Below are 27,695 nucleotides of genomic sequence, written 5' to 3'. Positions count from 1 at the left end.
TAAAATGTATCTTTGATTAAATTTAGCAGCTTAAATTTATGGACAATCTTATCTATAAGCCAATTAAAAGAAAATTCTTAATAAAATTTTCCCATGTGGACATACAATATGTACACACATATAACATAACATAATAGACCAATATAGCACTTTTAATAATAGCTTTTAAAATCTTTAACTCTTTTTGTAGATTGCCAATTGATTTGAATTGCTTTTTGTTTTTAGTAACCTCAGTTAACCATACTTTCTCTCAGTTGGTACTGTTAATACATTATTGGCTTCATCTGTTTACAGAGCCATCCCAAAGTACTGAATATAATAGAAGTGGCTGGAAAAAGTCCATAGGAACCTATAGGAGGACAGCTAAACACAGAACCAACAACGCTTTAGTTTTATGAGCAGCACATCATATATAACTGTGGATGACAAAAGTCTTTAAGCTGCCATGTTTAAAATTATAAACTCATCCACCAACAAGAGGCACTTGCTTACTTCAAAGTATTTTTGAAAGCTCCTGTAGGATTTTACAAGTATTTAACCCTTTAGGCCTCTGGGGCTTTCTCATTAAGATAACTATCATGTCTAGTAACACAAGCTCATTAGACATTTTAATTCTCAAACATTTGTATTAATAGCATTTTCCATTATAGAAACTTAACCACGTCACATCTTGACAGTACTTCTAATATAATCCAAATAGCCTGATTAGTTGGTGTCTCTATAAGATGAGAGACGTAGCTCCTTTGATTTTTTCAGTTGAGCCCAAACTGGAAAAACCAAAGTCCAAGATTTACTGGAAATTTTAGAGTCCAGATTGTTTGGAACTTTGATTTTTTGAATGCCTGTCAAGAATGCCAAGAAGGCTCAAAATCCAAAATATCTGGTTGAAATAAGATTCCTTAAAATCATGACATAACATAGACGAAATCTGATCATTGTTACAAGGTGATTATTCAAATCTTTGAAAATAAGCACATATTTAAATAACCCATAGCTCTTAATAAAAATTCAGCAGTTTTTGAACAATTAGAATTTAACAGACATCAAGAGAACATAACAGATTACTTTAACACATTGCTTTAACAGAGCATCAGAGTTTATTTCTATGTCAAAGAGAAATTGAGCTTCCTGTGATCTTTTGCTGTGAGGTTTCCTTCCTTTATCTTCTTTCATATTGATGACCATGTTTCTGTGTTTCTGTGTGTAACACATCTTTGAGCATCTTTTGCAGGGCAGGACGAGTGGTAACAAATTCTCTCAATTTCTGTTTGCTATGAAAAGTCTTTATTTCACCTTCATTCACAAATGAGAGCTTTGCAGGATATAATATTCTGGGCTGGCAGTTTTTCTCTCTTAGTACCTGAGCTATGTCTCACCATTCCTTCTAGCTTGTAGGGTTTCTGATGAGAAGTCAGATGTGAGTCTAATTGGAGATCCTCTGAGAGTAATCTGACATTTCTCTCTTGCACATTTTAGAATCTTTTCTTTATGTTTCACTGTGGTGAGTTTGATTACAACATGTCATGGTGAGGATCTCTTTTGGTCATGTTTATTAGGGGTTCTATAAGCTTCCTGTACTAGGATGTCTTTGTCCTTCTCGAAACCTGGGAAATTTTCTGCTAGTATCTCACTGAAAATGTCTTCTAATCCTTTCTCCCTCTCCACGCCTTCAGGAACTCCTAGAACCCGAATGTTGGGTTTTTTAATAGTATCCTGTAGATTCCCGACAATATTTTTTAGATTTCTAATTTCCTCTTCTTTTCTTTGGTTTGACTATTTTTTCCTGCTCTCTGTCTTCTAAGTCCGATATTCTCTCTGCTGCTTCGCCCATTCTGTTTTTAAGGCTCTCTAATGCATTTGTCATTTGATCTATTGAATTCTTCATTTCATTATGATTTGTTGTCACTATCACAGTTTCTTGTTCTACTAGTTGTTTCATTTCATTTTGATTCCTCCTTAATATTTCATTTTCACGAGAGAGATTTTCTATCCTGTCCATTAAGGATTTCTGTAGTTCAAGAATTTGTTTTTGAGAACTTCTTAATGTTTTTATCAATTTTTTGAGATCTGCTTCTTGCATTTCTTCTATCTCATCATCTTCATAATCTTGAATTGGGGTGTCTTTTTCATCTGGGGGCGTCATAGTGTCTTCCTTGTTCTTGTTACCTCGGTTTTTGTGTTTGTTGTATGGCATGTTGGAGATATTTGGTTTCTTCACTGTGGTGTTTTTTCTTGTTATACTATGGCTCTATATTAAGTGGCCTGTCTGCTTTAGGTGGAGCCTTAGAGGCTTGAGATGAGTGTGGCTTGAGAGCTCTGTTTGGTTCCTCAGTGTTGAGGGTGTGCCAAAGGTGACACTCCCAGGTTAGGTGTGGTAAATCTCTCTTTCTTTCATTCTCTTTTTTTTTTAATTCAAAATGGAAGTAATTCCACACAGCTGAATGGAATTGGAGGTAGTTAGCAGGGGAATGATATACCCACAGGAGCCAGAGATTGGAAGCTCTTTCCCAAGGACCACACAGGGAATCTGTGCTGCCCTTGGTGTGGGCTCCAATTCTCCTACAGTCTCCCACTGGGTTGCCAAGTTAGATCCTAATCTCCTGTTATTTCACACCCCCCACCCCCGCGTCAGGTTTTTCTGCTAGGCTCAGGGTTGGTGCAGACCTGAGGTCTCCCTGCTTATGACGTATGTCCAAAATGGCGCCTGCTCTTTGTCTTGCTAGCCTTTGAGAGGTGAGCAGAGAGAGAAACTCATGTCCGGATCGGTCACTTTTTTTTTTCTCTCTCTCTCTTCTAGTTAGCCTGATGAACTTTTCCCCACGGAGTTTCAAGCCTCATTCCTTCTTGTCTCCTCTTTCCGCTTTCCCGCTGGTGTCTCAGGCTATTGAGGTTCGGCTCACCTCACATTCCAGCACTGGTGTGTTGAGTCTGCCACTGGTGTTCCGAACTTGGGTTCCTACGCTCTCCATGCAGGTCCACTGTGAATCACTAGTTCCGGAAGAGTTTCCTCTGCTGTTTCTTCCCCTAACTCTTCCTTGAACCTGCAGTATCTCCACTTTTATTAAACTGTCTCTTCCCGGACTATCAGTGTGCTCCCTTCCTATTCCACCGTCTTGCCGCTCTCTCATCCTGCTTTCTAATGCAACACATGACTCTTGGTTCCAAAAGGCTCTTTTTTTTAAATTAATTAATTTATTTATTTATTTGAAAGAGTTATACAAAGAAAGGAAGAGAGAGAGAGATGAAAAGAGAGAAAGGAAGAGGTATCTTCCATCCACTGGTTCACTCCCCAGTTGGCTGCAAAGACCAGGGCTGGGCCAGGCCAAAGCCAGGAGCCAGGAGTTTGTTCCAGGTCTCCCACATGGGTTCAGGGACCCAAGCACTTGGGCCATCCTCCACTGCTGTCTCAGGAACATTAGTAGAGAGCTGGATTAGAAGTGGAGCAGCCAGGTCTTGAATCAGCACCCATTTGGGATACTAGTGTCCCAAGAGGCAGCTGTACCCACTATGCCACAAAGTTAGCCCTCCAAAAGGTATTCTTATAACCTACTTTATCACATGCATGATATATGTACTGATTTCCTGCTTTTTGGTACTATGTTAAGTAAATTATACACACACAGAAGCCAAAAATGTTAAATTTCTTCTCTATAATAATGATATTATGGATGATTTTAAATTTTTTGTCTCTGCACTTCTATGCTTTTTTCAATATATAGAAATATATATTATTTCTATATACTGGCAAGAAACAACATGAAAATAAAATTGGTCACATTTACAGCATGAAAGCCAGTAAAATAATTCATGATAAAGAGAGCAAAAAATTTAAGGCTTGTACACTGAAAACTGTGAGATATTGCTAAAAGCAACAAGGGAAGATCTAAATAAAAGGAGAGACATCATAGGCTTATGGCTCAATATTGCTAAGATGTCAATGCTTCTCTGTTTATCTTAGATACAATATAAATACTAAAATAAATCCCAACAGACGTTTTTGTAGAAATGACTGAGCTGATTCTAGAATTACATGGACATTCAAAGGACCTAGACTAGACAAAGAAATTTTGAAAAGAACAAAATTGAAGAATTTAATCTCCTGTTTACAAAACTTACTGTAAATCTGCAGTAAGTAAGACAGTGTAGTTCGTGTGCAATGATAGGCACACAGATGAAAGAATATTTTGGGGAGTCAAGAGATCCTTGTGCTAATGGATAACTGGTTTTCAACGAACATTCAAGACAATGCCATGGAAGAAAAGGCAGTCTCTTCCACAAGTGGTGCTATGTGCTATTTGTTCAGAATGGGATTCCAGTGATGGCTACATAATTCTTTAAATTTACTAAAATTTATTTGTAAATTAAACTGGGTAAATTTTTATATGTAAATTAAACCTCAGTGAAATTGTTAAAATAAGCACTCCCTAAAAATTGAAAATAAAATAAAATGAACATCTAAATTTGTACCCTTTAGTAGCATCAACACAACTATTTCCAAGTGATTTCAAAACTCAGTGATATTATACATTTCTTTTTTTGTATTCTTTTGTTAAAATTTGTTTTTTCATTTTGATAAACTATTATTTTATATATATATATTATAGCTTCCTTTTTTCTTCTGTTCATTAATATGAAGTGTTTTTTGCCTTTCTTCAAGGTTGTATTTTTACTCTTCAAGTTCGCACTGAGAAGGATAGCCATTTCAGAGGACTGGGAAATCCTGAGGGCCGCCCAATTGCTGGGCGCACTGTTGACCAGTGTGATGCATCTCCTTGTAGTTTAATGAAATGTGGCAATGGTGGGACATGCATAGAAGATGGAGCTATTGTATAGTAAGTATTGTATTATTAAGGAAAAACTTAGCAGGTTATTTGGTTTCTCACCAGTACTTTACTGTAACTGGCACTCCACTTATACAAACCAGGAACACAGACTGACGTTCATGATCATAATACTTTCCTATACACCTGCTAGATGACTGGAGAACAGATGAAGGCAACTAGGTAACATTTGTGTTAGCTCCTCAATTGAAAAAAAAGAATCACCTTTTTTTTAACATGGGAACAAGAGTATATTGTCATTTACATAGTATTATTCACTGAAGCAATACTTGTAACAATATGCCAAATGATATGATATAACACAAATTTTATACTCTATATAAGCACCACAAATAAGAGAGACTGTGTGGTATTTGCCTTTTTAGGTCTGGTTTATTTCACTTAGTTTAATTATCTCTAGTTGCATTCATTTTTGTTGCAAAAATCAAGATTTCATTCTTTTTTATGCTGAATAATATTTTATTGTGAATATGTATGCCATGTTTTCTTTATCTAGTCATCAGTTGATGAACAAATAGGTTGAGCCCATATCTTTGCTATTATGAATTGAGTTAGAAACATGGGAGTGCAGGTATCTGTATCATATGTTGAGTTCATTTCCCTTGGAAATAATCCCAGGAATGAGATAGCTGGGTCATATGGTAGATCTATTTTTAAGTTTTCTGAAGAATATCCATACTTTTTTCCACTATGGTTGTACCAATTTGCATTTCCTACCAATAGGAATGCATCCTAGTAAGCATTTGTTATTTCTTGATTTTTAGATATTAGCCATTCTAACTGGGATGAGATGTTAGCTCATTGTGGTTTTTTATTTGCATTTCCCTGATGGCTAGTGATTCTGAGAATTTTTTCATGTGCCTGTTAGTCATTTATATTTTATTCCTTGAAAAACTTCTGTTCATATCCTTTGCCCATTTCTTACCTGGATCACTTGTTCTGTTGTTGTTGAGTTTCTAGAGCTCCTTATGTATTCTAATATTAATTATTTATGAAATGCATAGTTTGAAAATATTTTCTCCCATTCTGTTGGTTGCCTATTCACTTTAAGTTTCTTTTGCTGTGCAGAAACTTCTTAGCTTGATATAATCTCATATGTCTATTTCTACTTTTATTGACTGTTTATCGGGTTTTATCCAAGAAGTCTTTGCCTAGGTCAGTGTCTTACAGTGATTCCACTATGTTTTCCTTTACTGATTTGATGGGTTTGATGGGTTCAGTTCTTAAGTATAGATCATCAACCCACTGAGGACACAGATTTCTTAACCACTAGGCTAAGTGTATGATTTGCAGATGTTTTAAGTGGACACTTAAAGAAGGTGAAAGCCCCCCCAAATCGCCCCACCAAAGTTCATGGTGAATGCTATAGGAACAGTGTTAGAAAGTAAGGGTTACATAAGGCTTTAGAGACTGTAGCAATTACCAGTGCAGCTGAAAAGCTCTTTGGCCAGTCAGATAAGTGAATATTCCTAAATTCAGAACTAATCACATAACCTTCTCTACCAACTAGCTATGCCATAGTTCCAGAGTTCCAGAAACATGAGGAATTGCCATAAGCCTTGGTTCTGCCATGGCCCTGGAGTTCATCAGTGCCCTGAAAGGATCTTCTCAGCTGCATTTCCTTAGAGAACTTCATCTTCCATGGGCCCCTTTTATGCCAAATCAGAAAATAGCTTCTGGGGTTTCATGCAAGAAGTCCTTGGCCAATATCTTGCAGATCTCTTCTATGTTTTCCATTAGTAATCTGAGTTAAGTTTAGATCTTTGATTATGATGAGTTGATTTGTGTGTGTGTGTGTGTGTATGGTAAGGATCTTATTTCAAATTTTTGCATATAGAAATTCAATTTTTTCAAAACCATTTTGAAGAGACTGTCCTTTCTCCATAGAATGATTTTAATTTATTTTTCAAAGAATTGTTGTTTGTAGATACATGGATTAATTTCTGGGGTTTCTATTCTGTTCCATTGGTCTATATGTCTATTTTTATGTGAGTACCAGGCTGTTTGGATTGTAATAGCCCAGTATTATGTCTTTTTAAAAATATTTATGGATTTATTTTGAAGTCAGATTTATGAGAGACAGAGAAAGAGAGACACACACAGAGAGAGAGAGAGAGACAGAGAGAGAGAGATCTTCCATCCACTGGTTCGTTCCCCAAATGGCTGCAACAGCCAGGGCGGGGCTCAGCCAGATCCAGAAGTCTGGAGCTTCTTCTAGGTCTCCCATGTGGGTGCAGGGGCCCAAGCACTTGGGCCATCTTCCACCACTTTCCCAGTTGCATTAGCAGGGAGCTGGATTGCAAGTTGAGCAGCCAGGAATTGAGCCAGTGATCATACAGGATGCTGGTGTCACAGGCTGTTGCTTTACCAACTATACCACAGTGCCAGCCCCCACTATAGTATGTCTTGAAATCTGGCATTGTGAGGTCTGCAGTTTTGTGTTTATTGTTTAAGATTGCTTTGGCGTTTTTGAGTATTTCATACTTCCATATAAATTTTAAGATTTTTTTCTAGATCTGTGAAAAAGTCTTGGCATTTCAATTGGAATCACATTGAGTCTGTAATTGCTTTGGATAGTATGGACATTTTGGTGATATTAATTCTTCCATTCCTTGAAAATGGGAGTTGTTTTTTTTTCCATATTTTTGTGTGTTCTACCTTTTCATTGTTTTGTAATTTTCATTGTAGAGATCTTCCACATCCTTAGTTAGATTTATCCCAAGGTATTTATTTTTTTAGGTATTGTGAATGGGATTAACCTTATAAGTTCTTTCTTAGCCACAGAATTCTTGGTATATAAGAATGCTGTTGATTTTTGTTTGATTTTATACCCTGTCACTTAGCCCAATTCTCTTGCAAGTTCTAATAGTCTCTTAGTGGAATCTTTTGGTTTTCCTATATAAATGATCATGTCCTCTGCATACAGGAATAATTTGACTTCCCCCATTCCAATTTGTATCCCTTTGATTTCTTTCTCTTGCCTAGTGGCTCTGGTTAAAACTTCCAGACATATATTGAATAATAGTGAAAAGTGTAGGAACCACTACTGAATAATAATGATAATAATAGTAATAATCACTATTGAATAATAGTGTAAGAGTAGGCATCCTTATCTGGTTCCAGTGGAAATAGTTCCAACTTTTTCTCATTCAATATGATGCTGCTGCTGTGGGTTTGTCGTATGTTGCCTTGATTGTGTTGAGATATGTTTCTTCTACACCCAATTTGCTTAAGGTTTTATCATGAAAGAATATTGCATTTTTGGAGCCAGCATTTCAGTGCAGTGGGTTAAGCTACCATCTACAACACCAGAAACCTATATGGTTGCCGATTTGTGTCCCAGCTGACCACTTCCAATCGAGCTCCCTGCTAATGTGCCTGGGGAAGCAGCAGAAGATGGCCCAGGTGCTTGGGCCCCTGTACCCACGTGAGAGACCCAAATGAAGCTCCTGGCTGCTAGCTTCATCCTGGTTCAGCCCTGCAGTTGGACCCATCTAGGGAGTGAACAAGCAGATAGAACATGTAGATCTCCCTGCCCCTTCCCTTCCTACTGCCCTCCCTCTCCCTCTTCCTCTCTCTATAATAATACCTTTCAAATAAAAATAAATCTTTAGAATGTTGTATTTTATCAAATTATTTATTGGATCTATTGAGGTCATTATATTGTTTTTATTCTTAATTTTGTTAAAGTGATGTATCATGTTTATTGATTTATGTATGTTGAATTATCCCTATATTTCTGATATAAATTTCAACTTGGTCCAGGAGGATGATCTTTTGATATTTTGTCAAATTAGATTAGCTAGTATTTTGCTGAGGATTTCTGTATCTATGTTCTTCAGGGGTATTGGTCTATAGTTGTCTTTTTTTTTTTTTTTTTTTTTTTGGTATCTTTTCTGGTTTGGGCATTAAGGTGATGCTGGACTCACAGAAAAAGTTTTGGAGGATTTCCTCCCTTTCAATTGTTTTGAGTAGTTTAATGAATTTGGGGATAAGTTACTTTTTAAAAATTTAGTAGGGACCAGCGCCATGGCTCACTAGGCTAATCCTCCGCCTGCAGCGCCGACACCCCGGGTTCTAATCCCGGTCGGGGTGCCGGATTCTGTCCCGGTTTCCCCTCTTCCAGGCCAGCTCTCTGTTGTGGCCTGTGAGTGCAGTGGAGGATGGCCCAAGTGCTTGAGCCCTGCACCCGCATGAGAGACCAGGAAGAAGCACCTGGCTCCTGGCTTCAGATTGGCCGCAATGCGCCGGCTGTGGGGGGTGAAACAACGAAAAAGGAAGACCTTTCTCTCTGTTCTGTCTTTCTCACTGTCTAACTCTGCCTGTCAAAAAAAAAAAAATTAGTAGGATTCAGTAGTAAAGCTATCCAGTCCCAGGCTGTACTTCGTTGGGAGTGTCTTTATTATTGATTCAATCTCCATCTTGGTTATTGGTTTACTTAGGTTATCTATGTCTTCATGTCTCAATTTTGGTAAATTGCATGTATCCAGAAATCTATCAGTTTCTTCTAAATTTTCCAATATTTTAGAATACAGAAGTTTGTGATAATTCCTGTTGAATCTTTTTATTTCTGAGGTATCAGTTGTTAACAACTCATTTTAAAAAAAAACTAATTCAAAATTAAAAAGTTTTTTAAAAGTCACCCAGGTTATTGTAGTACATGATTATTTTTTAAAACTTAATGTTTCAGTCAATCAGAATTTACTATGAAAATAAGAGTTGGCAATAAACCTAATTTCAATCAAGAAAAAACAACACATTTTCATCGTTGATTTTATAACTTTAGTCTTTTTTTTGGTTAGTTAAGTCAATAGTTTATCTTTTATCTACATCTTATTTTTTCAAAAAAACAGCTCTTCATTTCACCTATGTGTAGTTTTTTAACTTTCAACTTTATTTATTCCTAAATTTTTATTATTTGTTTGCACCTATGAATTTTGGACTTGGCTTTTTCTTCTTTTTCTGCATTTCATAAGTACAACTTTAGGAATATAATGATTCTTACCACCATACCCACCCTCCCACCCACATTCCCACCCAGCACTCCACTCCTCCCATTCCTAGTCCCATTTGCCATTTTTGATTAACTTTATTTATCTTTTAATAAAGATTTATTTATTTATTATTTGAAAGACAGAGTTACAAAGAGAGAGATGGAGAGGCAGAGGGAGAGAGAGGTCTTCCATCCACTGATTCACTCTCCAATTGGCCACAATGGCTAGAACTGCGCCAATCCAAAGCCAGGAGTCAGGAGATTCTTCCAGGTCTCCCATGTGGGTGCAGGGGCCTAAGGACTTGAGACATCTTCTACTGCTTTCCCAGGCCATAGCAGAGAGCTGGATCGGAAGTGGAGCAGCCGGAACTTGAACTGGCATCCATATGGGATGCTGGCACTGCAGACAATGATTTTACCTGCTATGCCAGCGCCATAGTGCCAGCCACTGGATTAACTTTATACATAGAAGACCAACTCTATACTAAGGAAAGAGTTCAAAAATTTGCATGAAAAAAAAAACTTCCTCAACAGTTGAGACAAGGGCTATTCAAAGTCATTGCATCTTGGAGTTAATTTCACTTCTTTTTTTTTTTTTTAGAAACTTAATTAACATTAAAGAAGCATCCAAGAATAATACATCTTTTGTGAGCACTTAGACATAATTATAACATAACTCTTTGAGACAGAGGACCTGCAGTGATTCCTGTTGTTAATTTAATGATTAACACTCACGTATGACATCAACGATCACCCTAGGCTTTTGATATAAGCTGTTGAGGCTGTGGAAGCCTTTTGAATCCACAGATCCATCAATATTTAGACAAGGCTATAAGCAAATTCAGAGAAAAGTACCTCCTTCTTTAATGACCACTTCTTTCCACTGGGGTCTCACAAAAATGCTTCATGTAGGAAATTTTCTGCCACAGTATCTTGACTTTCTATGCCTGAAATGCTCTCATGGGCTTTTCAACCAGACCAGAATTCCTTAAGAACTGATTATGAGGTCAGAGTGCTACTTAAAGTGGTTGTAATTCTATGAATCTGCTGTGTGGACTGCTTCCCATGTTGGAGGATTCACTCCTTTTTAATTCTATTATTTTTACCAGAATCGTAATCCTATCCATATGATCACTTTAACACTTTAGATATTTAAGGAGATTTGGGGTCCCATGGCAAGTTTTTAAACTGTACCCTGAAGTAAGTCCATAGGAATGTATGTAGAACTATACAACTTTACATTTATAAACTTCATACACTTTGTAATTACAACTTCAGGAACATGGTGATTCTTCCCACCATGCCACCCTCCCACCCATACTCCCACCCACTTCCTCCTCCCTCTCTTAATCTCACTCATTTTTTACTCAGATCTATTTTCAATTGACTTTATATGCATATGTTAAACTCTATGTTAAGTAAAGAGTTCAACAAATAGTATGAAAAAGAAAAAACTGTTCCTCAACAGTCAAGAAAAGGGCTGTTTGAGTCATTGCTTCTCAAAGTGTCAATTTCACATCTTCAGTTTGCCTTTTAGGTGCTCTATTAGTTATCACAGGTCAGGGAGAACATTTGATATTTGTCCCTTTGGGACTGGCTCATTTCGCTAAGTTCAATGTTATCCAGATTCATCCATTTTGTGGCAAATGCTTGGACTTCATTTTTTTTAACCACTGTATATTCTGTGTGTATATGTCCCAAAATTCCTTTATTCTGTTTTCAATTGACTGGATAAGGTGCAATGTAGGGGTCTTCTTTCATCCATCTTGTTGCAAACGACAGGCATTTGGGTTGATTTCATGGCTTGGCTATTATGTAATGAGCTGTAATATACATGGGGGTGCAGATGACTTTTTCATATGTTGATTTCATTTCCCTTGAGATAATTCTCAGGAGTGGGATGTCTGGGTCATATGGTAGGTTTGTATTCAGATTTCTGAGGTATCTCTATACTGTCTTCCATAGAGGCTTTACCAGTTTACATTTGCACCAACAGTGGATTAGGGTACCTTTTTCCCCACGCAATTGCCCGCATTTGTTGTTTGTTGATTTCTTTATGAAAGTCATATTAACGGGTGAGGTGAAACCTCATTGTGGTTTTTATTTGCATTTCCCTAATGGCTAGTGATCCTGAGCATTTTTTCATGCACCTATTAGCCATTTGCATTTCCTCTTTTGAAAAATGTCTGTTTAAGTCTTTGCCCATTTCTTCAGAGTTGCTCACTTTGTTGTTGTTGGGTTTCTTGACCTCTATATATTCTGGTTATTAATCCTTTATCAGTTGCATAGTTTGCAAATATTTTCTCCCATTCTGTCAGTTGCCTCTTCACTTTCCTTACTGTTTCTTTTGCGGTACAGAAGCTTCTCAATTTGATGTAAATCCATATATGAACTTTGGGTTTTATTGCTTGTGCCTCTGGGGTCTTTTCCAAGAACTCTTTGCCAGTGTCAGTGTTTTGCAGGGTTTCCCCAATGTTCTCTAATAATTTGATGGTACCAGGTCATAGTTTTAGATCTTTAATGAATTTTGAGTGGATTTTTGTGTAAGGTGTAAGGTAAGGGTCTTACTTCATACTTCTGCATGTGGAAATCCAGTTTACCCAGCACCATTTTTGAAGAGATTGTCCTTGCTCCAGGAGTTGATTTTAGCTTCTTGGTCAAATGTAAGATGGTTGTAGATGCTTGGATTGATTTCTGGCATTTCTATTCTGTTCCATTGGTCTATCCATCTGTTTTTGTACCAGTACCAGGTTGTTTTGATTATAACTGCCCTGAAGTATGTCTTGAAATCTGGTATTGTTATGCCTTTGGCTTTGTTTTAGTTATATACAAATGCTTTAGCTATTCGAGGTCTCCTGTGCCTCCATATGAATTTTGGCATCATTTTTCTATATCTGTCTTTACATTTTGATTGGGATCCCGTTAATCTGTAAATTGCTTTTGGAAGAATGGAAATTTTGATGATATTGTTTCTTCCAATCCATGAACATAGAAGATTTTTTGACTTTGTATATTCTTCTATTTCTTTTTTTCATGTTTTGTAATTCTCAGTGTAGAGATCTTTGACATCCTTTATTAAATTTAATACAAAGTATTCTATTTTTTTCTAGCTATTGTGAATGAGATTGATTTTAGGAGCTCTTTCTCATCCTTGGCAATGTCTGCTTTTTCAAAGGCTATTAATATCTTTTGTGTGTGTGTTAATTTTATATCCTGCTGCATTTCCAAACTCTTCAATGAATTCAAAGTCTCTTTGTGGAGTCTTTTGTATCCCCTGTGTATAGGGTCATGTCTTCTGCAAAGAGGGATAATTTGACTTCCTCCTTCCCAGTTTGAATCCCTTTGATTTCTTTTTCTTGTCTATTAGCTCTGGCTAGAACTTCCAGGACTATATTAAAAAGCAGTGGTGAGAGTGGGCACCCTTTTCTGGTTCCAGATCTCAGTGAGATTACTTCCAACTTTTCTCCATTTAGCAGGATGCTCATTGTGGATTTGTCACAAATTGCCTTGATTGTATTGAATAATGTTCCTTGTATTCACAATTTACTTAAAGTTTTCATCATGAAGGGGTCTTGTATTTTGTAAAATACTTTCTCGGTGTCTATTGAGATAATTATATGGTTTTTGTTCTTCAGTTTGTTAATGTGATATATCATATTGATTGACTAGCAAATTTTGAGCCATCCCTGCATACCAGGGATGAATCTACTTGGCCTGGGTGATGATCAATCTGATGTGTTGTTGGATTTGATTATCTAGAATTTTGTTGAGAATTTTTGCATCCATGCTCATCAGGGAAATTAGCCTGTAGTTCTTTCTCTGTTGCATCTTTTGCAGATTTAGGAATTAAGGTGATGCTGGCTTCATAGAAAAAATTTGGAAGGTTTCTCTCCCTTTCAATTGTTTTGAATAACTTGTGAAGAAGTTGAGTTAAATGTCTGGTAGAATTCAGCAGTGAAGTTGTCCAGTGCTGGGCTTTTCTTTGCTGGGAGGGTCTTTTTTACTGATTAAATTTCTGTCTTGGTTATGTGTCTGTTTAGGTTTTCTATGTCTTCATGGCTCAATTTAGGTAGGCTGTATGCATCCAAGGATCTATTTAGGTTTCCCAGCTTGTTGGCATACAGCTCTTTGTAGTAATTTCTGATGATTCTTCTTATTTTTGTGGTTTCTATTGTTACATTTCCTTTTTCATCTCTAATTTTATTTTTTGGACTTTCTCTCTCCTTTTTTGGTTAGTTGGGCCAATAGCGTGTCAATTTTGTTTGTTTTTGAAAAACCAACTCTTCATTTTGCTGATCTTTTAAATTTTGTTTTGGTTTCAGTGTTGTTTATTTGTTTTCTAATTTTAATTATTTCTTTTCTCCTAGTAGTTTTCAGTTTGGTTTTCTGTTGTTTTTCTAGATCCTTGGGATGCATTGATAGCTCATTTATTTATATGAATTTCTCGATGTAGGCACCAATTACTATAAACTTTCCTCATAACACTATTTTATTCTGTATCCCATAAGTTTCGATATGTTGTATTGTTGTCTTCATTTGTTCCAGAAAATTTTTTATTTCTCTTTTGATTTCTTCAATGGCTCACTGTTCACTCAGGAGCATGTTGTTCTCCCCACCAGACTCAGGAGTCTCCACTCAGGTGGTTGCTGAGCACAGACACAAGCTGGCACAACTGTAACATACGTCCAAAGTGGTGCCCACTCTCTATCAGCTTGTTACAGGATGCTATTGCAGGGTGATCAGGGAGAGAGAAATGTGCCCTCCATTTTTTTCTCCTCTAGTTTGGTAGGTACACTATCCCTCACAGAGCTCCAAGCCAGATTGTCTCCCTGCTCTTCTTGTAGCTTTATTGCCAGTGGCTTGGGCTGCAGTCTGGTCTCACCTCACTCTTCAAAGCTGGTGTGGAGGCTCTTGGCTGGTGGGGTCCTGAGTTGTGGCATCCAAACCTTCCACATAGGTCCACTGTGTCCCTCTAATTTGCATGGAGTTTCCTGTGTTGTTTTCTTCCTAACTCTTCCTGAGACTGTACTCTCTCCACTTTTTAAAAACCATCTTCTCCTAGGTTAGAGCAGTAAATTCCCTCCCTAATCTGCCATCTTAATCCAGTCGGTTTCTGTTCTGTTGCATTGGTATATATATATTCATTTTTGTGCCAGTAGCAGGATATTCTGATTTTTAGTGGTCTTATAGCATGTCTTGAGATATGGCATTGTGATGCCTCCAGCTTTGTTTTTGTTATATCAGACTGCTTTAGCTATTTTATATTTGATATTTATATATGAATTTCAGCATATTTTTTACAGACAACACATAGTGAATGCAGAAATGTTGTGAATATTTCCATGAAGATCCAGAACCAGACAAGAATGCCCTCTTTCTTTTTTTTAAAGCTTTTATTTAATGAACATAAATTTCCAAAGTACAGCTTATGGATTACAATGGCTTCCCCCCCCCATAACTTCCCTCCCACCAGCAACCCTCCCCTTTCCCACTCTCTCTCCCCTTCCATTCACATCAAGATTCATTTTCAATTCTCTTTATATACAGAAAATCAGTTGAGTATATATAAAGTAAAGGTTTCAACTGTTTGCCCTCACATAGCAACACAAAGTGAAAAATACTGTTGGAGTACTAGTTATAGCATTAAATCACAGTGTACAGCACATTAAGGACAGAGATACTACATGATATTCTTTTTAAAAATTGATTAATTTTCTATGTAATTTCCAATTTAACACCAAGTTTTTTTTTTCATTTTCAATTATCTTTATATACAGGAGATCGATTCAGTATATACTAAGTAAAGATTTCATCAGTTTACACCCACACAGAAAAACAAAGTGTAAAATACTGTTTCAGTACTAGTTATAGCATTACTTCACATTGGACAACCCATTAAGGGCAGATCCCAAATGGAACGTAAGTACACAATGACTCTTGATGTTGATTTAACAATTTAACACTCTTGTTTATGGCATCAGTAATCACCCTAGGCTCTAGTCATGAGTTGCCAAGGCTATGGAAGCCTTTAGGGTTCGCTGACTTCAAACTTATTCCGACAGGGTCATAGTCAAAGTGGAAGTTCTCTCCTCCCTTCAGAGAAAGGTACCTCCTTCTTTGATGGCCCCGTTCTTTCCACTGGGATCTCACTCACTGAGATCTTTCATTTAGGTCTTCTTTTTTTTTTTTTCCAGAGTGTCTTTGCTTTCCATGCCTAAAATACTCTCATAGGCTCTTCAGCCAGATCCAAATGCCTTAAGGGCTGATTCTGAGGCCAGAGTGCTATTTAGGACATCTGCCATTCTATGAGTCTGCTGTGTATCCCACTTCCCATGTTGGATCATTCTCTCCCTTTTTGATTTTATCAGTTAGTATTAGCAGACACTAGTCTTGTTTGTGTGATCCCTTTGACTCTTAGACCTACCAGTGTGATCAATTGTGAACTGAAGATGATCACTTGGACTAGTGAGATGGCATTGGTACATGCCACCTTGACAGGATTGTATTGGAATCCCCTGGCATGTTTCTAACTCCACCATTTGGGGCAAGTCCAATTGAGCATGTCCCAAACTGTACATCTCCTCCCTCTCTTTTTCCCATTCTTATATTTAACCGGGATCACTTTTCAGTTGAAATTTAAACACCTAAGAATAATTGTGTGTTAATTACAGAGTTCAACCACTAGTACTAGAACAAAAAAAAATACTAAAATGGATAAAGTATTACATTGTACATCAACAGTCAGGACAAGAGCTGATCAAGTCACTGTTTCTTATAGTGTCCATTTCACTTCCACAGGTTTTCCCTTTGGTGCTCAGTTAGAAAAATTTCATTGAAAATGCATACTATGAAAAGAATAAAGCATAATATTTTAACCAAAATAAGCCTATCTTTTATTATTTAAGGTTTAGTTATTTGAAGTCAGAGTTAGAGAAGAAGGGGAAGTAGGAGGCAGAGAGAGAGAGAAAGAGAAAAAGAGAATACCCTTTTATGGGTTCATTTCCCCAAATGGCTACAAAGGCTGAGGCTGGACCTGGTTAAATCCAGGAGCCAGAAAGTCCATCTGAGAGTTTCAGGTGGGTGCCAGGGACACAAGTACTTGGGCCATCTTCTGCTGCTTTCCTAGAACATTAGCAAGGAGCTGGATTGGAAGTGCACCAGAGCTTGAACCACCATTTGTATGGAATGCCAGTGTTAAAGGTGGCAGCTTACCCTTCTGTGCCACAATGCTGGCCTCAAACCTATCTTTTAATCTCATTTTCCACAAACTTTTTGAAGTACCCTCCTATAGCACCTTGCAGGTAGTACAGCAAGAAGCAAAACCAGATCTTCCAATTCCTGGGTAAAGATTCTCTCCAAAAACTAAATAGTAAAAAATAAATTTATAAACAGCTAGTAATTTAAATAAAGTAATAAAACTGTTAAGTAGCTCTTGATCTACAGGGTGTAGTCTATTCACTTACTATTCACTTTAAAATAATGTTGAAGTTATCTTTAAGTGGAATTTTATATTTTCTCCATATTAGAAATATCTTGCCTCATAACACATTCCCTGGGGATTCCACTGATATGTGGGTGGAAAGCTGTATCTCAGAGTCCAACATGCCAGCTTTTTTTTCTTTTTTTAAAGATTTTATTTATTTATTTGAGAGATAGAGCTACAAACAATGGGAGAGAGAAACAGAGAGAAAGGTCTTCCATCCACTGATTCACTCCCTAAATGGCCACAACAACTGGAGCTGAGCCAATCCAAAGCCAGGAGCCAGGAGCTTTTTCTCTGGGTCTTTTCCTCTGGGTCTCCCACGCGGGTGCAGGGGCCCAAGCACCTGGGCCATCTTCCACTGTTTCCCCAGGCCATAGCAGAGAGCTGGATTAGAAATAGAGCAGCTGGGGCTTGAACCAATGTCCATATAGGATGCCGGCGCCACAGGCAGAGGATTAACCCACTGCACCACAGCGTCCGCCCCCAACATGCCAACCTTAATTTGAGTAACTAATAGACTTGAGCAACAATGTATAATGGGAAAGATACAGCTGGCAACTTTCCTCACAAGATTTTAAAATTTTTTCTCAATAAAACTGAGATCATCTGTGGAATCCTCATATAATCACAAAATATTATTATATTAATTACTATATGTGAAACAATACTTTCAAATCAAAAATAGCTCTTGGGGCACTATGTCATTACATTAAAATTGTGAATCCCTAAGCTAAAAATGGGTGAATTTTATAGTATGTAAAATATACCTCAAATCTGCTTAAGAGTATCCAGGCTCCTATTCATAGCTCCAGTAGCAGCAGCAATTCAAAGAATTTTATTCCTTTTGACCCTTTTTTTAAATTCTATAATCTCAATAATGAGAATTTCCCCTTTAAAACAAATGTGTGCTTTGTAATACACGTTTTAGTAGCATTTAAGAAGATTTCTTTTGTTCTTGTCATAGTCCCAGGCTCTTAATTTTGTGTGGCTCTATGCTTTTATATTTCACCTGAAGCAAAGTATGTTAAATTGAACTTCTAGGTAATGTTATAGACAGCTTAAAGCTAAAGTTCAATCTTTTCTTGAAAAATAACTAACACGCATGATAGATAAAGTATTTTTTAAATTCTCAAGAGGCAAGTCTTAACCCAGAAGCATAAATTTCATGGTGTTTGGAATCAATTTAAAAGCAAATTCTGAAAGCTGGTCAAAGTGTCTTAACTCCACACAGCTTAATGGCAGAACTTTTTAAAAAAATAATTCAAAATGCTCCTTTTACTTCCGTTCATCACAGCTCGAGGTGGGAGCCATTGTTTGAATATACAAGGGAAAGTCTTACTTCAAGTACTGAGAGAGGGGCTTGGGAAGGTGGATTTGACACGTGTGCACAGCCCTGGAAAAGTGCAGAGAGCCTTGCTCTTCTGCAACTCTGGGACCACACTCGGATCCAGCTGTGTCCCAATGCAGCTTCTAAAATGAGAGCATCATGAGGCAGAGTTCATGTAAGGCCTTAATGCTCTTGGGATGAACTCTGACGCAACAGAGAAACAGTGAACTATTTCTGCTCTAGTCAATAGCCAAGGTTAACAAAAAGTTGCTTAGTTTTAACTTGGTCCTCTGTATACATGTGTTTTTAAACAAGTTTTGCTATATTTAGGTTATGCTTTCTTCTTAATATTTTTAATTCTCAGATAAAACTTGGATATCTTTATCATGTAGAATATATTTTGAAATATCTATACATTGTGGAATGGCTATTAAGTTGCGCATCAACTCACATACTTAATTTGTGTGTGCATGTGTGTGATGAGAACATTTAAAACTGGCTCTCAGCAACTTTCAAAATACAAGGCATTGTTATTAACCATAGTCATCATATAGTATAGAAACCTGAATGTGACTGAGGACAACATGTCTCCCTCAAAGGAAAGCATAGTACAGGAAAACCAAAAGTTACATAAACAAGTTAGATAATAAAAGGAGTATGTGGAAAATTAATACAACAGAAGTTTGGAGAATGTGGATATTGGGACCAGCATTGTAGCATAGTGAGTAAAGCCTCCGCCTGCAACACCAGCATCCTGTATGGGCACTGGTTTGAGCCCAGCTGATCCATTTCCAATCCAGTTCCCTGCTAATAACCTGGGAAAGTTCTGGAAGATGATCCAAGTGCTTGGACTCCTGCCACCCACTTGGGAGACCCAGATGAAGCTCCTGGCTCCTGGTTTCAGCCTGGCCCAGCCCTGACCATTGTGGCCATCTTGGGAGTGAACCAGCAGATGGAAGAGCTCACTTTCTTGCTCTCTCTCTCTCTCTCTCTCTGACTTTAAGATAAATAAATAAATCTTTTTTAAAAGAAAATGTGGAATGTATCAGGAATTGATATTAAATTAATAATTGAGACAATTAGAACAACAAATCTACCAGTGATCACAAAATCTGGTTTTCTAGTATTTTTGGCCCACAAATGAGAATCAGGTGAATTTACAAGACCTTTCCCCTGAAACGATGAACATTCTAGGTCACAAAATATTGCATAAAATTTTAAAGGTTTACAAACTCTCTAAAACTCAGTGACAGAATCTCAAAGTTCCCCCAGTTTCTAAATTAAGGATCTTTTGCCCAATTTGTTTTCTTCAGTGTATTTTGTCCAACAGTGCTTAACTCAGTCTTCACTAAGCTTCTGCTGGACTAGGTAATTGTTTACCAACTAGTGTCCTCTTCCCTAATCTCTCCTTATTCCAATCCAGGTTGAATCCTCTTCTTTGCCTCTTGTCTCTTATCTCTTTTCTGCTCTGAATGCACTATGGTTTTCCTTTTGTGAATGCAGCAAAATGTAAATTCTCTTATCTGTTGTACAAGGTATAGCACAACTGCATCAGACTCTCTTGCTATACTTTTCTGCCCACACAGTAGTCAAATTCCTTGTACTGCTTGGTTCAGCCCTTCAAGACGCACCCAACTATCCCAAGCAGTCTACTGTGATTCTTGTGAAGCTGTATCCAGCTCAGTATCTAATCACCTTCTATTAACATTTCCTCTTTCCCCCACGTTGTTTCTCCCTCACTCTCCCTCCTTAGGATATCCCTATATCCTTGAAATTGCCTTGAGACCTTGTTTTCTAAGGCTTCCAATTAAGACAGTTCATTTCTCTCACCTTTGGGGTTGGCAAAAGCTAAAAAGCTAAAAATCTGTTGGTGTGGATGCAGAAAAGCAGACACTATTGTTTATTAGAGTATTCTCCTATTTGTTTTCTCAGTATGGCTTTAATTTAAGTTCCCACTCACTATGGTTTAAGAACATCTTTTCTCTCCTATTTTGTTTTTGTTTTGTTTTTTGTTTTTTGTTTTGTTTGTTTGTTTGTTTATAACTCATGTCAGATACTTTCTACCAATTCTTTGGGATCTGCATAAACTGTAAAAGCACAAAAATCTTTTAAAAATCAATGTAGATTCTAAGACAGAAATATTTCTGTTCTCAAAGCTCTCTCTGGTTCCATGGTCTTGTTCCACTCATATCATTTCCACCATTTAATATAACAGATCCCTAAAAGTCACAGTAAACTGATTCGATTTCTTCTGAATGGAGAAATATGACACCATTATTATTTCAGTCATTTGAGCCTGAAAACCCAAAGGTATCTACTAGGTTGAGAAATAGGATAATGGCTAAAGTATGGACATTACCAGCCTTGACTTCTCGGTTTCTTTCTATAAAATACAGAGAATGTTAGTCCCTTCCTATTTAGGCTATATAGAGAGAATTAAAAGAATGAATTCATTTATAATACTTAGAAGACTGTTTGGCTTATATTAAGCTTCAGTAAATGCTCATCATTGCTATCATCTTTCCTCTTCTATACCAACACACTTACCAAAGCTTTGAAAATGTGTCACGTGAACTTCAACCCTTCTGCTCCCATAGCCATTTCTGGATTCAAGCCCTTTTTGCATCCATTTAGTTTCTCATGTCATCCCTGTATGTCTAACACATTAAAGTTGAACTGCCTTGTATTGTTCAAAGTCCCTGGGCACTAGTCTCCTTCTCTAGTATAATACTGCACTGTTCCTACTCTTCAGTTGCAAGCATTCAGGCAGACAAATCTCACTTCAAACACCTTCCCTAGATTCACTAAAATTGCCTAAGTGTTCTTCCCATAGGTTCCCATAGTACTTATTTTAGTATTTGTTCTATTATATTCAAAGTGTCTGCTTAATATTTCTCCTTTTTTAAGATGTATTTATTTATTTATTTGAAAGGCAGAATTACAGAGAGGCAGAGGCAGAGCGAGGGAGAGAGGGGGGTGTCTTCCATCCACTGGTTCACTCCTCAAGTGATCACAACAGGCAGACCTAAGCGGATCTGAAGCCAGGAACCAGGAGCTTCTTCAGGGTCTCCCATGTGGGTGCAGGGGCCCAAGGACTTGGGCCACCTTCTACTGCTTTCCCAGGCCACAGCAGAGAGCTGGATCAGAAGTGGAGCAGCCAGGTCAGGGATGTCAGCACTGCAGACAGTGGCTTTACTGGCTACGCCATGGTACCGGCTCCTGCTTAATATTTCTGATCCCTACAAAAACAGCAAGTTCATGAGGTCAAGAATGGAAACTTACATGTGGATGAATCTCAGTGCTAAGCACAGAGGCAGAAACTTAGCATGTAAAAATAATAAATGTTCTTTAGATTAATGATTATCCACCTCTCCTTGTTTTGTTTTTACTCTTCCCACTACATGTATACACTCACTCACATACTTTTCCAAACTTACTACTTTTCAGGAAAAGTAGTATAAATGTGGTTGAAGGAAAAAATAATAAACTAGCTACAAGGGTTAGAAGAATATACCCATGGTGGAGAATAGTGAATGAATATTTGAAATTCTCATTATTTACATTTCACAGGTGCCAAAGAAGCTAAAATACAACAACAACAAAATACTCGTTTCCTCAAAATTATTCTAATAAAAATATCTCATATAAGAAAGTATATATAATATTTGAAAAATAATTTTAAAATCTTTGAACATAACTAATTATTTCAAATCTGAAAGTTCTGAGAACTATATAAGGTTATTAAGATGTTATTTTTCAAATAAATTTATAGCATCTCTAGTATATTATGCTCAATGCGGATTGTTATTTTTATACTAAAATAACTGATTTGTCTTATCATATAATGTACCTTAAGTATAGGCAATAAAATTTATTTAAAAAAATAAATATTTTACATTGCAAAGTTTGTCTATAAGGGAGACTACATTCTCAACTTTTTCATCAGGATAAAAATGGACCACTAGATGGTGCAATCACCATAAAAATGTAACATCTCTAGAGATAAATTTAAAATTATTTAATGAAAATTATGAAAAAATTTACCATTGTTTTACATTGTATGTGAAACTGGTAACATATTTGGTTTACAATGTGCTTAGGTAAACATTTTATGCTCTTTGTGACCTTCAAACACCAATTAAAATCATTATATAACTTTGACTTAATAGCCTATTAAGTCTATATTTTGTTTATCTCCATTGTGGTGAATACAATTTTTTAAACAACTTTTTGTACAACTACTAATTTAGATACAATATACAAATGTTTACTTTCTCTTTCTTTTTTTTTTTTAGGAGTGGCTATTTTTCCCCAGAAACCTTTTTTTAAGGTATACAAACTTCATGCATTTCATAAATACAACTTAAGAAACAGTAATTCTTCCCACCATTCCCACCCTCCCACACGCACCCCTCATCTTCCTCCCTCTCCTTTTCTAATTCTTATTTTTTACTAACATCTATTTTCGATTAACTTTATAAACATAAGATTAACTATACTAAGGAAAGTGTTCAACAAAGAGTATAAAAAAAATAAAATAAAAAACACTGTTCCTCAACAGTCAAGACAAGGGCTGTTCAAAGTCATTGCATCTCAAAGTGTCAATTTCACTTCTATATATTACTTTTTAGGTGCTCTATTAGTTACCAAAGATTAGGAAAGCATATATTATTTGGCCTTTTGGGACTGGCTTATTTCACTAAATATGGTTTCCAATTTCATCCCTTTTGTTGTAAATGACAAGATTTCATTTTTTATTGCCTAGCATGTGATCTGTCCTAGGAAAAGTTCCTTACACTGGTGAGAAGAATGTGTATTCTTCAACTATATGGTGAAAAGTTCTGTAGATATCCATTAAGTCCATTTGGTCTATAGTGTTGATTAACTCTGTTGTCTCCTTGCTGATTTTCTGTCTGATTGATCTGTCCATTGCTGAAAGTGGAGTATTAAAGTCCCCCATTACTATTGTATTGAAGTCTATGTTTCCCTTTAGATGCTTAGCATTTCTTTTAAATAGCCAGATGATCTGAAATCCAGTGCATATATGTTTATTATACTTACATCTTTCTGTTGAGTTTATCCCTTGCTCATTACATAGTCCCCTTCTTTGTCTCTTTGAGCAGATTTTGTGTTAAAGCCTATTTTGTCTGATATTAGGATGACAACACCAGCTTTTTGTGGTTTCTGTTAGAATGAAATGTCTTTTTCCATCCTTTCACTTTCAATCTGTGTGCATCTTTGTTGCTGAGATGTATTTCTTGCAGGCAGCAAATAAGTGGGTGTTATTCTTTAACCCAATTCAGCCAGTCTGTATTTTCTAATTGGAGAGTTGAGGCCATTTACATTCAAGATGACTATTGATAAGTAACTATTTGGCCCTGCCATTTTTCCATAAATATTCTTTTTGTTTACTTTGGATTTCCTTTGTACTTTTACTGGGAGAGTTTTCTGACTTCACCTTCTTTTGTAGTGATGGCCGTGTTTCTATGTTTCTGTGTGTAGCACATCCTTAAACATCTTTTGTAAGGCTAGAGAGGTGGTGATGAATTCTTTCAATTTCTGTTTGTTATGGAAGGTTTTGATTTCACCTTCATTCATAAATGAGAGCTTTGATGGTACAGTATTCTGGGCTGACAGTATTTTCCTCTTAAAACTGTTGGGGTCTTAAGCCTGAAACTGGCCCCTGACCAGCAGAGAACAATACAAGCACTCCCCGACAAGGCAAATAGGAAAGGTAAGGTCGACGGGTCAAGAACACAGCAAGCACCTGTGAGTTCTGTCGAAGCAGGAACTACTTTATTGAGGAAGTGTACAGGCTTACAAGGCTTACAAAAGACATGCGCAGTAGGGGAGCCAATCAGCGAAAAGGTCATGCAGGTATGGGTGGACCATGCACAGGGGCATCTTAAGCAAAGTACAGGGATCATGCACTATTCACATGTCCGGAACTAAAGCGGACCTATCCCTGCCGGTGGTCCGATCTTACGTAGCTTAACTGCAGCAGCTGCAAACATGCCCCTCAAACATATGCCAGGCGCCTTGTCGGGAACTATTTTAGGCAATCCCCAATATTTCCCCCTTTTTGTTTTATATTAAAGAGAGAAAGAGGAACTGAGCAGAGAGTGTGCCTGTCTTAGGTTGTGCCCTCTGACTGGGATCAGCCCTTTAGGGAGTATGTCTGTCTTAGGTTGTCCCCCTCTGGGGATCTTACCCGTCTTTGACTACTACTCCAGCTGCTAGGGGCTGTCCCAGGGGATCTTATCCATCATTGGCTACCACCTCAGCAACTCAGGGTATGATGTATTACACCTCTACATCTTGGCAGTGGCCATGGTGGATGTATAGGGTTCCCAATCTGGCACTTAAAGGGCGCCATAACCCGGTTCTTGAAGAGTGGCATATTGTTGTCAGACCACCATTAACTGGACCGCAACGATGTGACCTTGGACAAATTTAATAAGCTTATTAAAAATGCAAGGACCAAAAGTGAGTACAAGGACAATGGAGACCAAGGGGCCCACAAGGGGGAGGAGATAAGGAAGTCATCCCCCAGGGCCCGATCACGGGTAACTAGAGCTTAGTTCATTATGACGTTTTTCAAGGTCTTCTTGGAGGGTCTTGATCTTGTCCTGGACGATGCCGGAGCAATTAGCATAAAAGCAGCACTCCTCCTTTAAGAATAAACAGATTCCTCCTTCCCAAGTGGTGAGCAGATCCAAACCTCAGCGATTCTGGAACAAGGTATTGGACAGCAAAGCCCACGATGCAGATCAGAAGAGTGACAATAAGATATCCAGTCACAATGAGGCAGAGTCCAATATGGTCTTTTCATCCCTGTAAGAGAAAAGAAAAGTTACTCCTCAGGAGGGGGTCCTCCTGGGTGACCTTCTTCGGCAGAGGGGAGATATTTAAGGTTTCTCACAGGCACCCGTATGGGATTTGAATTCCCCTGAGGGAAGACACATCCAAATCCTCTACCAGCACTTATCAGTGGGTCTGGTCCTCGCCAGCATCCTGTTAATGGGTCCTTCCATTTTACCCTAACCGAAAGGTAGCATACTTGGAGGAACAAATGTTTGTGAAAGGCTGACAAGGGCTGATGTTTTGGAAAATTTAAAATATTTAAGGTGAGCATGGCCATTTGTAGCTGGTCTTGTGGGGGTATGATTCCCCCTTTTTGTTTTATAAGTTGGTCTTTTAAAATCTTATTTTGTCTTTTGATGATTGCTTGTCCTTGTGGGTTGTGGGGAATTCCAGCAGAGTGTTGAATATGCCATTCGTTGAAGAATTCTTGTGTTGTCTTACTAATGAAACAGGGGCCATTATCAGTCTTGACTTTTACTGGTAGCCCCCAAATAGCAAAACACTGTAGAAAATGACTAACAGCATATTTGGCCTTTTCACTGGAGTGAGCAGAGGCCCAACAGGCATGGGAGTGCGTGTCAATGGACATAAAGATATATTTAAGCTTGCCAAATGGTGCATAGTGTGTAACATCAGTTTGCCATAGTATGTTGGGCTTTAGTCTTCTAGGATTTACTCCAGGTGTTTGGAGAGGTGAGACTTGTAACAGGAGAAGACATGAATTGCAGGTTTTTATAATCCGTTTAAGGTCTTTAATGGGAACGGAAGGAAATCTATGATGTAACCCTCTCCGATTTAGATGTGTAATGTCGTGAAGACCTTGAAGGAGCTGTAAATCAGGAATGGTTTGAATTGGGGCTGTCAATATGCCATGCATAGCCAATTAATCTGCCGTTTCATTGCCTTGTGACAAGAAATCTGGCAAATTTTGATGTCCTCTCAAATGTTGTACAAAGAGAGGTTGACTTCTTTGTCTCAATAAGGACCTTACCTGGATCACTAATGGGGTGATAGGATTGTTATCTAACCTAAAATGGGACAAAATTAGAGTGGGCAGGTGATTGACCACATAGAGACTATCTGAGAATAGATTTAGTGACTCTCTAATATGAGACATGGCCATGGCTACAGCATACAGTTCCTTAAATTGGGCAGATCCCTCAACAGACTCAAAATATAAATTAGGGCACTTGATGTAGGAGGGTAAACTACTACTGCAGAACCAGCTTGTCCCCCCATCCATAAACACATTGACAGCCTCCTTTAGGGGCCTGGTAGAGAAGAGGGCAGGAGGTATCCATGGCAGGTGGGAAAAGGAAGTTACCCACCTATTTGGACTGTAATGGCAGTTAATTTTTCCTAGAAAACCCTCTAGAGCTAAGGACACCCTAGTATTGTTTCTCTGTATCCATTCAAAGTCTGAAGAGCGGAGGGGATAACAAGCATCTCAAAATCTTTGCTATAATGTCTAACAGAGGTGTCCCTCCCCTTAATGATGAGGTTTGCCAATTGGTCAAGATGTGAATACACTCTAGGGGCTCTTCCAATGGAGGTGTGTATTCATTGGAGAGGATTTCCTTTTTGGGTGATTACAGCCATGAGCAGTTTGGCTCCTGAAAGGATCCAAAGGCTCATGGGACATTCAGGGTTATATCTAGCTAGTTGGACATTATCAAGGGCCGATTGGACCTCTTGTAGTATTTTGAGGTGTGTTACATTTAGACTGAGAGTCTCAGTAAGGTCCTTGTCTTTTAATAAATCAAAGAGAGGGAGGAGATCCTCAGAAGAAATATGGAGCCAGGGCCTCAGCCAGTTTAGCTCTCCCAGCAGTTTTTGTAGTTCCACTAACGAATATTTGGGCTGTATTGATCACTGAGATTTATGGGGGGAGACAGAGTCCATATTGAGATGCGTCCCCAAGATTTTGAATGGGGGGATGGTCTGGACCTTATTGCTGGAAATATGGAGACCAGCTTGAGCTAGGAGTTTTTATAACTGTCTGAAAGTGGACCCTAATTGTTCTGGGTTAGCAGATCCAATAATAATGTCATACATATGTATATAAAGTGTGATCCCTTCCTGTTGTAAGGGGTGCAAAACCCAGGAGACAAAATGTTGGCAAAAAGCAGGACTACTGGCCATTCCTTGGGGAAGAACTACCCATTCATATCTTTCATCCGGACCCTG

The 27,695-nt window shown here is 37.8% G+C and overlaps 1 protein-coding gene across 1 annotated transcript in view; it reads left to right on the top strand.

The window, feature by feature from the left end:
- Positions 1-27,695, top strand: part of EYS (eyes shut homolog) — a 1,789,541-nt gene that overhangs the window by 1,680,974 nt on the left and 80,872 nt on the right. Inside the window, 1 exon segment of the mRNA XM_062187220.1 lies at positions 4,658-4,832. Coding sequence (XP_062043204.1) covers positions 4,658-4,832 — 175 coding nt within the window.

The sequence above is a fragment of the Lepus europaeus genome, chromosome 3 (assembly GCF_033115175.1).
Source record: "Lepus europaeus isolate LE1 chromosome 3, mLepTim1.pri, whole genome shotgun sequence".
Classification (NCBI taxonomy): Eukaryota; Metazoa; Chordata; class Mammalia; order Lagomorpha; family Leporidae; genus Lepus; species Lepus europaeus.
This window is presented reverse-complemented; position numbering and strand designations above follow the sequence as displayed.